The sequence below is a fragment of the Macrosteles quadrilineatus genome, unplaced genomic scaffold, assembly GCF_028750875.1.
Source record: "Macrosteles quadrilineatus isolate MER2022 unplaced genomic scaffold, UCM_ALF_1.0 Scaffold_9__3_contigs__length_116548681, whole genome shotgun sequence".
Lineage (NCBI taxonomy): Eukaryota > Metazoa > Arthropoda > Insecta > Hemiptera > Cicadellidae > Macrosteles > Macrosteles quadrilineatus.
The window spans coordinates 42,859,704-42,875,935 of NW_026542602.1; the positions used below are offsets into that span (position 1 = coordinate 42,859,704).

Genomic DNA, 16,232 nt, shown 5'->3' on the forward strand with positions numbered 1-16,232 from the left:
TCAAACAATGTTGCAAACAACATATTTTTGTGAAATTGAATTTTTTAAAGAACGAGGGTGCAACTTACATTCTCTAAAGCGTGGGATTTTTTTATACATAGGTTGGCAGCACTTACAAGGGATTGGATGCACGGGAACTGGCGGTGTTGGCATTTGCCCGGCCAAAATGTTTTTGTGAATTCTGTAAACGTTCACTTTTGTTACCTGCAACATTGTGCGATTCAATTGCAGTTTAAATTTTAGCCTTGCAAATTACGTGTGTCATGGAAAAAATGGGTTTAAATACTAAAGACTGTAGCAAAAACAATTTTGATTAATATAATTAATTATTGTTGTATGGCTTAGAATATCCTAAGATAATATTCTGTGTATACAGTAGTCAATGATATTGCACAATTGTTACCATATTTACATTTTTCAGTGCATTTTCAAAATATACTTTGTGTTTATTATTAACACCCCCATCACTATTACAATTGTTGTAAGGCAACAGTTCCAAGTTTTCCAAAATAAATAAATTGGCTTATGAAAAAAAACTATGATTACTGACCATAACTTAATAGAAATTTTGAGTTGTTGCAGTTTTGGAACTTTAGGTTATTTTTGTACCTGAGCCACATTTTTATAGTTGCACTTAAGTTATTACATGGAGACATACTAAATTTAAATTTAAGTGGGAGTACGGTAAAAGTAGGAATAAAAAAGATAAATAATAAATTCACAACACATTTATGATTTTTTATATAAAACCACAAAACTGGACATGGTACAAAAATTATAAAAATATTTTTTCTTGCTGATTAAAAGCTATTTTTATGGCATACTCCCTCTTTGACTCCCATGCCTTAAATGTATTTGTCAAAGTCTTCATTTTTTTATTGACTGATCACTTAAGAATATTATTTTATTTCCTCAGTAACAGTTAGCATTTACTTTTGATTGTAGGTAGCCTACTGTTAAAAGACTTGTTCTTCAAGAGAAAAAGTTTAGTCTTAAACAATTAATTTTTTACTGTACTCAACTGAAAAAGGACAACTCTTAAATTTTCCTATTTGATATAACATAAACTATCGAAGGAAGAAAATGAGAGAAAATATTTTTAGACTATAGCACATTCTGTAAGTGGTCCATTAAACTCAAATTGAATAAAAATGGCTACAGCTAATCAGGAAAGTCCATTTCATTATAAAAGTCAATGCAAACATCTGATAGGCTGAACACATGTTTCTACAGCTAGCTTTTCACTCCATTCTGCGTCTGGTCTAGTAGGTATTGAAAACAAGTGTTGATGTCGTTGTCGGGATCGACCGGTGCTGGCTCGCCGTGGTAGCCCAGATGGTAGTGTATGTGGTCCATCATCTGATCTACCATGTTGGTGTAGACATTGGTAGAGTTAATCTCTACGATGGGAGGTGGAGTCTCCCAGTTGCGGTAAATCTGGACAATCCTGCGGCAAGAAGAGTAAATTACTAAGAGCATTTCATTGTGATTGGCCACCAGAGCTGTTTGACGTTATGTACATACAAAATGTTCTGTCTCAGCTCTGATTCGTCTTTGCTGTGGATGATGACCTGGGGTTCTCACCTCCGATCAAGCTGTAATCCTATCAATTAGTCGTCCTGTCAGTCTGACTTGGCTTAAAGTCTGAATATTTGACTGAAATCAGTACTTTTAGATCGGCCCAATCTGTCAGTAGCACTTCAACTATCTCCTATTTTGACTTAAAACTGCAGAAAACATAACATGGTGATCGAGGATGGGATGTCAAGTTTGATCAATAATCAAAGATTACAGTCAATCAATTATGCTTGTCTGGAACAACATTACCTTATTATTACTTACCTTCCCCTAAATGTGTCCAATTCTATGTATCGCTTCTTTATAAGTGACGGTGTGTTGATAAAGAACACGATATCAGGTTTGACAAGATCCTTCGGCCACTTGAATATAGCAGACGATCTACTCGGCAGATGCTGCTGGAATGCTCCTGCTATGCTGAAGGCCAACTGGTCTATGTAATACCTGAAAAGGGTGAAAGACGGTTGAGTTAATATAGTGTGTCTCATACACCCTTTACTGTTCATTGTCTGTGCAGATATTTCATACCTTAAATCATTTTAGCATACTCATGCATTTCTATCATAGCACAGACTTTTCAAACATGGTTCAATCTTTGGCTAATGGTTAGTGTATTTCACATGCGCTAAAGTCAAACCACGCTAAGTAGACTTAGTGATTGGAAACTATTATATACTCAAAGAGTTGCCTATAAGTCTGATGTTTTTGGTCCTTAGGGTGTACTCTTTGGTTATGAAATGATATAATCACTGAATCTATGAAGACAGATTGGCTGTTGAGTTTTTAAATTCAGATTAAAGAGTTTTTTTCATAAAATCTCCATTGAGATGTTTGAGCTGAACATACCCCGATGTGACGATGGAAAGGTCGGGTATCATATCTCGCACTGTGTGCGCCACCCCGTAGATTCCGAGCATGAAGAATGCTCGCTTGAGCGACTGGTTGGTCTCGTTGAGCATGATCTTGTTTCGGGTGAGAAACCCCGGAGGAGAATGGAGGTTCGCAGCCTTCAACCTCTCGGCCAGTTTGCTCGTCACTAGGTTTCTTGCTAGAAACAGTTTATGTTGAATAAAGTAGAGGTAAGCTGAATCAGCTATTTGGAAAATACCATTAAGGGCTGCTGGGTCAAAAGTTTGAGTAAGAGTAAGGATGTTTTATTAATCAACCTTACTGGATCAGTGTTTTATCATCGCCCTTTCAAACACTTCATTCCACAGTCACACTGCGTTCATAAGTAGATTGCAATTTGTTGAGCTGCAACTCCTCCTAAACATTTTCAAAACGGTTTCATTATAAGAACGAAAATTTTACATATTTGATGGAACACTTATTAATAACTTTTGAAATATTGTGTTTAAATCTGTTTTGAAAAGCTATGTTTATAAATAAAAATAATATAAGGTAACTATAATTAATGTAGTTCTAAAACAACGTAATATGTACTTACTTGCCCTGTGTGTACCCTCAACCACCACAAATATATGTCTTGAGGTGACTTTACGCTCACTAAACTTCCCAAAATAAATAGGACAATTCGTCCTGTATACAGCCAAAAAACCCTGTACATTTTCATCATTCTCCACCTGGAAATAGTGTTTGTTTTAAAATATTTTTAACTTAAACCATTGACTATTGGATACTGAAGCTTAAACTCAAAATATGTTTGTTGTGCATTCAAAAACTTTGAATTGACAAAATATAAGATTTTTGATTGTTTTAAATAATAACATGGAGTAATGTCTCAAACACAGTTTTAGTGTGGAAAGGGACTTAAAGTCACTGCATAAGCAAATTTGGAAAAAAATATAGATTTTTATATTTTTATCTTGAATGCATTGATGATGTTTAAATGTTTCTTTCTTATTTTAGAGTAAACTTTGTAATTTTCCTTTTTGATAGGTAGACTACTATATGAGAGGACAAACAAGAGTTTTCAAGTATACTGTTATATTTAGTTACCAAAGTTTTAAATTTAGACATACAACAAGACACCCTCTATATGAAAACCTTCCTTTTTTACGTACGGTTACTAAGCTCTGGCACAGGATTGTTTTTAGATTACTTCAGGATCAGGACAGGTCCTGAGGTTGCTTTTTATCACTTTGATCAAATCCATTAGTCGACACCCCACCACAAGACCGCTCCCCGAAATGTAGACATTACTGGAACATACCTTAATGGTCTTCAAATAATCTATAAAGGTGTTAGATAGGCCTACAGTTGATTTATACTAACCTTTGGATCCATAAATTCTGACAAGGCTTCAGGGAGTGACATGTAACCTCCTTGTCTTCTTACTCTAATTAAATTACCTGAAAAATGGCTCCCGTTAATTTGATGAAACTATTTAAATGTTATGAATTGAGTTTTCCTGAGGAGAGAAAAGAATCTTTTGGACTGATTGCAGATGGATAAACTACCACTATCAAACAGGTTGATTTAATTTTAAAATGTTTGTACTCCTGCCCTTCAATCAAAAATTTAATTTGCTTGCATCGTTGAAAATTAACATCTTTACTAGGATGTTATATAAAGTATGTAAATTAAACTGGCCTTAAGTTATCGTTAGTTATTTTATGGATCAAGTTTTACATGAACTGTATAATAATAATCAATTTTTAAAATGTAGCTCTCTTAGTCTTAACAGCCAAAAACTGTGACGACATTATCCTTATATAATACATGAAGGCGATATCTATGAAACACTACTCCTCTCCTCTGTTAATAATGGACGGATTTTTACAAATGATGTGTCAAAATTAAGTATTTTTTGTTTAGACGCCCCCTTTCACCAATTCCAGTAATAAAAGTCCTTGGGCTTTGCCCCACAGGCCATCGATACCCCAATGTATTTCTTATGAAGAAATATTTTTTTTTACTTATACAGACGAATAATTTGTATTAATTACAGCTGTTCATAGTAAACAGATGATACACTCACGAGAGTTCGTTTTCAGAGTGAGTTCGTTTTCAGTTTCGATAACTGGAGTTGAGTGATTGATTTCACTATCTTTGAGTTGAGTCTTTTAAGTAATCAGAAATTATGACTGTTATTCGTTTTGAAATAACACCTGCAATACTTTGCAATTGCTCGAATTCGAGCAACAGGTGCATATTTAAAACATATAAAAGATAATCAATTGATAATGTAAAATCTTACCTTAGCAATGCTTATTGTGGTTATCTGATATTAATTTCGAACCCGAAGGTCCATCTTCAGTGGGAGTCCAGGAAGACCAAATACTTATAATTTTAGGATCCACCCGATGGTCATGTTATTTATACGGTCATGTCGACTGTAATTTTTATTGAGTTAAATCTCAACATACTTTCTACGAAACCCATCAGGTGGATCCTAAAATTATAAGTATTTGGTCTCCCTAGACTCCGGCTGAAGATGGTCCTTCGGGCCCGAAATTAATATCGGATAGCCACAATAAGGATTGCTAAGGTAAAATTTTACATTATCAATTGACTATATACAGGGTTAGTAAAAAGTGTGGAGACCCCCTGTAATTTTTTAACGGCCCATACTAGAAAAACTAAACTCGGCACACCATTATGGCATGTTAAGAAGTACTTTTTGGGCATAACCGCCACTTGGTGTTCATCCCCAAAATGGGGGATTTTGGGGGAAACTCAAAAATTTCAAACACAAACACCCATCGAGTGACCCCTCATTTTGAAGGTCCTAGTAAAAGAAAACCATCAACGCAAATTAGAGTTTTCTATCTCAGTTCAGTAAAAAATGGCAGCCAATTGAAATTCTCATAAGTTCTCTAACCCAAAATGGGGGATTTTGGGGGAAACTCAAAAATGTTAAATGATAAGCCCTATCGAGTGACCCCTCATTTTGAAGGTCATAATAAAAGAAAACTAACAACGCAAACTATAGGTCTCTATCTTAACACAGTAAAATATGGCAGTCACTTGAATATAAAATTGCAAGTTATTTCCGATTTCTAAAGATTTCAGTCAGCTTCCATTTTTTACTGGATTGAGATAGAAACCTCTAGTTTGCATTGTTAGTTTTCTTTTATCAGGACCTTCAAAATGCAGGGTCACTCGATGGGGCTTATCTTTTAAAACTTTTGAGTTTCCCCCAAAATCCCCCATTTTGGGTTTGGTAAGCAAGTGGCTATTAGGCTTAAAAAGTACTTCATAACATGCCAAAAAGGTGTGTAGAGTTTAGTTTTCCTAGTGTAAGCCGCTACAAAATTTACAGGGGGTCTCCAGACTTGGAAAGCTGTAAGTTAAATTTAACTTCTGAGAATTTCAATTGGCTGCCATTTTTTACTGGATTGGGATAAATACCTCTAGTTTGCGTTGTTGGTTTTCTTTTACCAGGACCTTCAAAATGAGGGGTCACTCGATGGGTCTTTGTATTTGAACTTTTTGAGTTTCCCCCAAAATCCCCCATTTTGGGGATGTACACCAAGTGACGGTTATGCCCAAAACGTACTTCATAACATGTCCTAAAGGTGTGCCGACTTTAGTGTTTCTAGTATGGACCGTTAAAAAATAACAGGGGGTCTCCACACTTTTTACTAACCCTGTATACAGTTGAACCTCTATAAGACGAATTTCAAGGGGTACGGGAAATATTCGTACAATAGAGGTATTCTTAATAAAGAGGGTCGTTTTATCGAGGTTTAATGCTGCTGTTATTCTTCTTATAGAGGTTTCTCCTTGCTCCAAGGTTTTTCCAAACAATGATTGAGGAAGGAGGAGGGATGGGTGGGGGTTTCATGTTGAGACAAGCTTCTGTTTGTTTTGAAAACTACGTACTATGGAGGTTAAGATTATGATAAATTCGTCTTATAGAGGTCACGTTCGTCTTGTAGAGGTTTTGTGCTAAGAATATTCGTTGTATAGAGGTTAATCAGTCCTAGCCCATGTCACAAACAAATCCGTCTTATGGAGGTTTTTAACTTAATTACTACGTTGTATAGAGGTGTTTTTAGCATTGACCTATATGAAAGTGTCAAGGGGATTAAAAAAAATTCGTCTTATCGAGGAATTCGTTTTAACGAGGTTCGTACAAACGAGGTTCAACTGTATAAGCAATCCTGAGGCTAAAATGATTGATAAAATAGTTATTTGTGCAACTAGTGAGCAAAGTGAGCAATTGACTCACTTGAGAGAAATACTTACTTTAGGAATGGTTTCTCGAGTGAGGCAATTGCTCTTTGCACTCGAGCTGCACATTATATTTTTCCTACAGTTACCATAAAACAAATAAATTGGGAAAGAAACGTAACATATTTTAACACAGAAGTGAACTTTTCATATGACATTTAATGTTACAACAGTACAACAGCTGACCAGCTGATTTACAGCCAGTGCTGCTAACGTATTTCGCGCGCATACGACCTTGTCTGCATGTTACGCGCTCACTATTTCGTGCCTTCACGTTGCAAATCTGGAGTGAGTGAGACAATGTTAACATTGTCTCACTGATGAGCGAATTGGCCACTTTGCTTTCTCAAATCAGTGAGAGAACATGTACATTGTTAAGTTATTGTAGGAAAAGATAATTATTGTAACTTATATATTGTTTATTCAAAGTAAACATAATATGTTTTTTTTAATGTTTAAACTGACACATTATTAAATACTTTAATTCTTTCTTATGAAATGGAAACCATAAGAATGTAGGTATTTTAAGCCAAAGTATGAATGGATATAAGTGTAGGACGAGTATGATCTTGTAGTCTTGTTAGTGACTAAGGCCGACATGTAAAATAAATTATTTTGATAATTGAAATACTGGAAGAGGTGATGGAGAGAACATAAAAAATATCCTAGAAAACTATTAAAAATCAATAATGTACACTGTACATAAAATTACTTTATATGGTTTATTTACTACATTTATCCGTGATTAAAATAAATATGTGTAATTTTTTTAGTTTAAGATTTAATTTAGTTTTGACATGCCTTGTATTATTATTGGTATAACCAATTCATTTTATTTAGAAACATAAATACTTAAATATAATATTTACGTTCATCTTCTTCATTTGAAAGTTCCGCATGGATGTGCAATGCTTTATGTAAGCACTTAGAAAAAATCATCAACAAAAAGACATTTACGAAGACACAGTTCATTTTTAACTAACAACTAACACTTTATTTTTACTGTCATGGTGCACTTAAATCCAATTAACAAACAAAACTTAAGCTACAACAGTTTTTCATCATTAAAAGTTACTGAGTTGATAGCAGATTTTATAAATGATAGACTGCCTTATGGATAAAGTTTAATTCAATTGTTTTCCATGTAAAACATTACACTTTGAATAAAAATTCAAAACTTACCTATGTTGACAAAACGTAATTTAAGCAACACCACAGTTTAACTCCCAAAATATTCTTAATTTGACACAAGAGAGTATATCGTTTGGTTATTCCCATAATTCTTCTGTGGTTTCCTCTAAGAAAAAAGGTTTGTCTTCTATTCGTAAATTTAATCTCATATAAAAAAAAAACTCTTATTTTACATTTTCATTTCATTTTGCTTTCCTATTATGGAACAACACACAAAAACTTTTAGTTTAATGAATTTTATTCATGCAATCTGCTGTGCACTGTATCATCTAAAGTGTACAAGATTTTAACTTTTTTTACGGTATGTAAATTTATAAAAATGTGTGTAAGTTTTAATGGATTCATACAATGTTGACCTTAATTCTAGCATCTTGATAGTTCAATCTGATACAGTACTGTGAGTGAAACAAGTCAAGTTAGTTTGTGTCAAAAATTAATATTCTCAACTATACATAGTAATGTTGTGTTAGTCTGAATCATGTTTGTTTATGATTGTGTAGAATGCACTTTATTTTATTGATAACATGTTTTTTTGAAAGTGTATTGTTCACAAGTGCATTCAATGATACAGATCTTGAAGGTGAGGGTGTAATATAATTGTTTTATTTTTACATTTATCAATCCGCTAAATGTTTCTGTTTGAAGATAGTTATATTTAGTAGGATCAAATATAACTATATTTTGTTACTAGGATCAAAAGTGGATCTTTTTAATACAAGCTCTAGTTTAACTGCCAAGGCGAAGCGGAGGCTGAGAAATGAGTGAGAAAAAAAACACTTTTGATCCAAGTGAAGAAAATGAAAACAATGGTGAAATCTACGTACCGTGTCTTCATAACCTCATATCTTTCTTTCAGCTTGTCTCTTGAAACAATCAGCTGTTGCACATGCATGACTTGGGTTCATTTATAACTATCGGTTGTTGAATCGAAACAATAATTGTAAAAATATTAACAATACAACAATTAATGTTTCGATTATTTATATATTCAAATTCATTTTAATCGATTTATGACGACCTCAAATCAAAAGTATCATCATACTAGTACGATAATGATCATCAAAAAATATGTTGTTATCCAAAGACTAAAAAGAAGAACTTTTGAATCTCAACACATCTCAATGCATGTGTCAAAAACAGTTGTTTTTAAAGCAGTATGATGAAATATGTTTTATAGGAAAATAGCTGTTGTACAGCTGATGATCAATGATTTTACCCAATGATCTACCAAAAGACCTGTCCATAAAATGTTCCTTTTCTGTCCCAAACAATATTGCTTGTACCAACCAAACAAAGTTCCAATTTATCAATAACCAACTGGAGCACTAATGTATGTATTCTTTTATTACTAGTAATATTGTCAAAACAGCTGACATTCAAACAATAGTTATTTGTACAACTAGTGAGCAAAGTGAGCAATTGCCTCACTCAAGAAACCATTCCTCACTCGCCTACGGCCCATGAGTAAGGATTTCTCTCGTGTGAGGCGATTGCACTTTGCACTCGAGTTGCAAAATATATTTTTCATACAGCACCACAAAACAAATAAATAATTGGTAAAGAAACGATCCTTCACGTTGCAAATCTGGAGTGAGACAAAGTAATTAGAGTGAGACGATGTTAAAATTGTCTCACTGATCAGCGAATTGGCCACTTTGCTTTCTCAAATCAGTGAGAGAACATGTACATTGTTAGGTACCGGTAACTGTAGGAAAATTGTATAACCATGCCACCACAAATTTGAATGCAATGACTCAATGGAATATTTTATTTAAAAAATAAGATGCTTTGTGTGATTTAGTCTAAAGCCTTTATACTTTCAGATCGTTTAAAGGCAATACAAAACTATGGAGTTTATTATACCTTGAATTCAACATTACTTGGCTTCAAAGATTATGTAAGTAAATCGTAAATATACTTAAGCTTTAAATGATTTTAATTTTGTGATACTGTAAAGGGGGATATAGTACAGGTTATTTTTTGTTTTGCAACCGTCCTCTGCCACTGAACCGGACGGATGTCGCCGTGATCAAGCGTCAGTGGCATATGCAGTTAAATGCAAACTTTCACACTGCAATCAAACGGAGCTCACCAGTCAGTGCAAATAGATCAGCTGTTACACGGTTTATTGTTTACAAACTTGTCAAGTGGACATTGTTTGTGTTTATAATCACATTCATCTCATAAATGGCATGAGTCCCCAACGTCACAGTTGCTACGTTTGCTGATGACACCGCACTGTTGTCGAGTCATGTGGACCCTCAAGTCGCTTACATAAATCTACAAGCTGCCTTGACTGAACTCCAGTATTGGCTTAAAAAGTGGAGGATAAAAGTCAACGAAAACAAGTCCAAACATATTGTTTTTACTCTGAGAACAGGGTACAATCCTCCAGTAACCATTAATAATGTAGCCTTAACGGAGGCAGACAGTGTAAAATATTTAGGTCTAACTCTTGACAAAAAATTAAATTGGAAATCTCATATCTGGTGCAAGAGACAGCAAATGGAATTAAAACTTCGTAAACTCAATTGGCTACTAGGTACGAATTCAAAATTATCATTGGCTAACAAAATTTTATTGTATAAAGTTATGATCAAACCAATTTGGACATACGGAATTCAACTTTGGGGGACCTCGAGCAAATCCAACATCGAAATTCTTGAACGATTTCAGGCTAAGGCACTGAGAAGAATTATTGACACACCCTGGTTCGTATCCAACACTACAATTAGGAATGACTTCAAAATTAAATCAGTGAAAGAAGAAATTACAGACCTTAGCAAAAATTATCAAGAAAAATTAGAATATCATCCGAACAGTCTTGCTGTTAATCTGCTGGACAATAGTCAGTGCATTACGAGGTTAAAAAGTGTTGTGCATGTGCTGGACCTAAGCTACAGATTTCTGTAAATGTTTAAATGACTGATCCAATTTTTGGCAAGACTTGTTGATGAACAGGTGCTTGCTTCCTGACATTGTTTTGATATATGTTTTACTTATTGTTCTCATATTTGAAGTTTGAACAGATTGTAAAATAAATTCTGATAAAAAAAAATAAATAAATGGCATAAAACAGTATTGTTTTTTAACCGGGCAAATACTGTATAGTGTGAAGCGTTAGGGGTTTAAAATCGATTTTATTGATTGATTTCCATTGAAACAGAAAAAAAGGTTACAATATTTACGTTTGTTTCATAATGCTTTTTAACAGCTATATCGCTACATATATATGTCGCTCAGGTGGTTGGTAAACATCTGTTAAGCCATGGGGTGGTATAAATTTTTTTAGTAACACAGTTCCATTGATAGAAAATATATGAAGTTATAATCATTGGCAATACTGTACCAGAATTTGACATTTTTTCGTAACGATTTTTTATTATAATTTCAAACTCAAAGCAAAAGGTAAGCGTCTAGTATGTATAGGAAATTGTGCGAGTATAAATTCCATCAAATCATTCAAGTGTTTTGCTCCAGTACCATCTTCCGTTTGTCAAAGAACTGCTACGAGAAGTCGAGGAAAGATATCGAGACATTGGCCAAGTTGACAGCACTGGGAAAAATCACCCTTTTATTGCCGTCGAGGGGGTGCACAGGAAAAGTAAGAATACTACGTAATTCATTAAAATATTACTTTTGAAAAATCTCCCAATCACTTCATTAAAGGCACATGTACCTATATAAGGCATAGCTAAATATATGAGCAGATCTCATTTCTACTCATTGCTTCACAAGGATGTATTTTAAAACCAAAAGATTTTGGGAAAATTAAAGTTAAAAATGTGACAGTTTGCATAACCTCCTTATACAAGGCTGTGGCGAGACAAAAGTGGCAATGCTGCAATCCCAGTCTACTGTAACAGCTGATGCATTACTTTATAATGGACCATCTGGGCAATGTTTATATTTGATTACCATGGCAACAGGCTATCCGGTGTGACATTGCTACACACCAACGCCGCGGTCTTGCATTAGTGGAGGCTTTGCAATTTAGTCTCTAACTAAGATCAGCTGGTCGTTCAGTCATGGCCATGTGTTAATAATAAAACCCATTGATCAAGTACAATAGCTGAGTGCTATGTCCAGTTTTGAAAAAAGTTCCTGACCTATCTCAGGATCGAACTGGTGACCTTCCAATCCCCAGGCAAGCACTGTATCCACTCAGTTAAGCTATAAAAATATGCTGCATTTGTGAGGACGTGGGTTATGCTAATCTCTAAAAAATATACTTTCAAAAGCAAATGTAATAATCCCAGAATAATCATAAATATCCAAGAGAAATATTCTCCCTCTTTTGCATAAAATATGATAAAGAATTAGTTATGGTAAAACCCAGACATTTTGGATCTCAATGCTACACCAACAAGTTTGAACAATTTTTAATCTTGAAACTCGAATTGTAAAAACCATTTGCATGCCTGTTGTTAAAATTCAAAATAGAGTTTCAAGATAGCTTACATGGTTTCTTCGTTTTAACTTTTCACTGAATGTTAACAACATTTTACACTGCTTGAAATTTAACTCAGGATTCAATATAAAAATGTCAGATTATATCTGTATGGTTTTTAAACTATAAAATATGATGCAAGCTTGATAAATTTTTTTCTTTATAAAGTCTTGATTCACGGAAACTACATACTTCTTTAAGAAAAAATAAAGAGTTGTTACCTTTGCATTTAAAATAGATGTAAAGGCTTGATTTATGTTAAAAACAACCACAATGAAAGAACAAATATTGCTTCTTTCAAGTTTAATTTTAAAAAGTCATCAATCAAATATTGAAATCAAATCTTTTTTAAGTTTGTATTGATTTAGATACCTGAGTTTTACTTTTGATACATTATAAATGAAACATACTTAAAAAATAGATAAATGTATAGTTAAAAGTCCATTCATTTCGATAAACCTAACTTATCATCTACAGCCAGGAACATAGTGGGAGTGCTGCTTGCGCGGAGACTGGGAGCAGATGTGGTTTATAATCCTCCAGAGTTTATGGTCCAGCTGGGGGCAAACATAACTGACGCCAACTTGCGGAAAGCTTTCTTCGGACTGACAGGATACGTCGCAGCATGCACAGCCCGCCATCTTACCAGGACATTACCAGCTGTTGTCACTGGGTGGGTAAAAAACTAAGGACAATTTTTTCTTATTTCCCACATTCATATTTGAGGACACTGAGCTTGATCAAATGTGAACCATTTACACATTTACTTCATGCTAGGTCTAGAGGGTCACGGCATTACACCTATTACACAAAAGAATCAATTAATGATTGCCGGGATTTGAACCCAGGACCTCATGCATCAAAGTCCCGCACTCTATCACTAGACCAGCTCGCTTCCCAAACTAGGTACTGTAGATCAAGGCAACACTAAATAAACAGGCCGTATGCTCATTTGGTATGACGTCATCATAGGCGACGGCAATGAAGTGTTTGTCGTTTGTGATCAGCTGCTTGTTTTAATATTTTCTTGGAAAATAAAAATAAAACTAAAAAAAAAACATTACGTCATTACCGTCGCCTATGACGTCATGCTAGAGGAGCATTACGGCCTGTTTATTTAGTGTTGCCTTGTGTAGACGCAGGATAGGTATAAACTGGAAGGTAGAATTCCATAGTCAAAGTAAATAACTTCTTGATCAGCATTGTACGTGTTATTAAATTTACTTTCCGTAAAGTATTGGTCTAAAACGGTGTTTCCCAAACTGTGGTATGTGTACCACTTAGAGGCCACCATGGTGGTACATGGTGGAATTTTAATTAAAAGTATTTATTTATTTATTATAAATACAGGATTGTTTATTTTGGTGTGTTTGCTCATTCTGTACAGTCATGAAAAGGTAAGACGGTGAAATTATTTAGTACCTAACTGCTGCGCTCAATACTCCAAGTGATTCACTAAAGTACTATTCATCAATTGTGAAATACAGATTATAATATTATCACAATAAAAATAACTCAAGTAACATGACTTGAGTTATTTTTAGGGAAAGGTATTTATGATTCGAAACTAAGTTAGTTGGGTTTGCAAAATACATATACACAATATTCCTCCCTTAATTACACTAACTTAACTAAATAGTACTTTTGACTATTTAGCCAGTTGTTAAATAAAAATGAACGCAGCTGAGTTTAACTAGCGACAGAGTGTGTTGATGTATTTTTCTGTCAAAGCACACATTTTTTAATCAAGGCAAACTGTACTTATTGAAGATAACCCAGGTAGAGAGTCAATGGGACTTTAGTAGGGCACAAACCCTCTTCACTGAACTTCACCTGAATTATTTGTAGCTTTTTGCAGACACTGGATGTCTCAGGCTGCTTTTGCCATTGCGAAGGTGTACGACCAAGTGCCTCCATCTGAGTCATTAGTCTACTCCTGGCCGCAGGATCTCTACCCTCCGGACATAGTCTTCTTCATGAACTCTAAGAGGAAGAAGGAGAGGAGAAGAGACGTAGCTAATCCTGAATTTCTAGAAAAGTAAGCAACAACTATATTTTCCAGTTACCTTAAGAAACTTTGGTATAATCTTAATATTAAGTCTCCCATGGGGAATATCAAATAAGATCAAGGTTGGCGTATTATAGAGGTTTGCAACAACATGTGATTAGGAGTGATATTAAATCAAGGGTATTTGAAGATGACACTTGTTATCAAGGGTGACTTGTAATAGAGGTTACATTGTATTTATCCTTTTATTTTAAGCTGATCTAGTGTTTACTTTACAGAAATATTTTGTTATACTCTACTCTATATTTTCAACCCGACAAAGTAGTACAAATAGAAAAGAAGATTTTGACCGAAATAGCAAAGAATGTTTTTTACTAGGAAAATCCAATACAGAATTTTTAACGCAAGTATAAATTGGTTTCTTCTTGGTCCATCAGAAAGAAAATTAAAGTACAGTACCTTCCAGAAAATTTACTAAATATAATTTATTAGTACTAATTATAATGTTATTTGTGTGCAAAGTATCTTTGCAGCACCCAATATTTTATATTCTTCACTCCAAGCTTTTATTACTTTGTCTCACTGGTTATACATATACAGTTAATTATTACTTTAAAAACTGTTAAATAAACCCATAAAAATATTTTAAAAATACTATTATAAATATGGATTAAAGGAAAGTCAATTATATTGTAAAATTACTCATATTATTATTCATAAGGGCCAAAATTATGTTAATGTCAGATATTCTTTCAGGAAAACTCAGTCTTAATCCTTTAAGGTTTACCTCAAGAGAAATTTGTAGACAAGTTGTCAAATGGAAGATCGTTCTGAGTCACAAAATCAAAACTTTTGTTGTTACGTTCATAAACTTTCTGAGTCCGGGACGGAACTTTTGTGCTTGAAACACAGCCAAACCAAGTTATATTTAATGGACTTTGATGGAAATATGTGTCTACCTCTAAGGATCTTTTGCACATAGAAAAATGAAATTGGTAGAAAATTTGACTTGGAAATTTTTTGCATGTGAAAATTTGTTAAAATTGGTTCAATAGTAAGTAGGTGGACTGTGGAGATCTGTTAAAAAAATAGTGACATTTTATATTCAAAGAAATTTTAAACTGCATGAGTGTATGATGCAAGCAAATCAAAATTGATCATGTAAATACATATTTTCAGATTTGTACAAGTATATCGTAACTGGAGAAAACCCCCAGTCTTTGAAATAAGCAATACCTACCAATATGAAGCAATGGCTAACAAGATGATTGAGATAATCAACCAACAGTTTCAAGGGAACTACTAAAATTACAATATTTAACTTTCATCCAAGAATTAACGGTACGAATTATAATAAAATGTTAATTTCAACCTTTGTATTTTTAATACCTTGCTCTATAGTTATAAGGTCCAAGGCATCAAGGTTATAAGTTATAAACCTTGTAAGGCTATAAACTGTTGTAAGAGTCTAAAAGCATGACTGACCACCCTTTACACAGGAGTTTAAAGTTTATACATTTTATTAAAAACAGCTGATATTATCAAAATTCACAATCGTTTTGTCCTAAACGTGGTTAATTAAGATCAACTCCTTCTGCCTTTACTGGACAGAAAAATGCCTTAAAATTGTTTTTCATCTGTTAATGAGAATGGCAAATCTATGAGAAGGGTATGTTTAATTTAATTTGAATTTTAAAAAACAACTGTTTTTATTATTGTTGTTCTTAAAACTCAATTGGTTAATCTGCAGGAAGGTATTGTAAAAGTTACAAAACTTATATTTTTAATTCCGTAAGCGAATCGGTCCCCACGAAATATCTCGAGCTAGGAAAAATGTAGCAAGGCTGTTGATGATTCATTTTAAAG

General features: G+C 33.9%; 2 protein-coding genes across 2 annotated transcripts in view; one reads left to right on the plus strand and one right to left on the minus strand.

The window, feature by feature from the left end:
* Window positions 1-15,705, plus strand: part of LOC129002690 (UMP-CMP kinase 2, mitochondrial-like) — a 127,228-nt gene extending 111,523 nt beyond the window's left edge. Inside the window, exons 3-7 of the mRNA XM_054430681.1 lie at window positions 9,732-9,805; window positions 11,389-11,512; window positions 12,836-13,031; window positions 14,217-14,396; window positions 15,546-15,705. Coding sequence (XP_054286656.1) covers window positions 12,907-13,031; window positions 14,217-14,396; window positions 15,546-15,672 — 432 coding nt within the window. The 5' untranslated portion in view covers window positions 9,732-9,805; window positions 11,389-11,512; window positions 12,836-12,906 and the 3' untranslated portion in view covers window positions 15,673-15,705. The remainder of the gene's footprint in view (window positions 1-9,731; window positions 9,806-11,388; window positions 11,513-12,835; window positions 13,032-14,216; window positions 14,397-15,545) is intronic.
* LOC129002685 (UMP-CMP kinase 2, mitochondrial-like) lies at window positions 1,069-7,713 on the minus strand. The gene is made up of 6 exons (XM_054430675.1): window positions 7,587-7,713; window positions 3,814-3,890; window positions 3,026-3,161; window positions 2,425-2,626; window positions 1,843-2,022; window positions 1,069-1,447 (listed from the first exon to the last, which is right to left on the minus strand). The coding sequence occupies exons 1-6, from the start codon at window positions 7,687-7,689 to the stop codon at window positions 1,234-1,236; spliced, it is 912 nt and encodes a 303-aa protein (XP_054286650.1). The 5' UTR covers window positions 7,690-7,713; the 3' UTR covers window positions 1,069-1,233.
* Window positions 15,706-16,232: the final 527 nt, after the last annotated feature.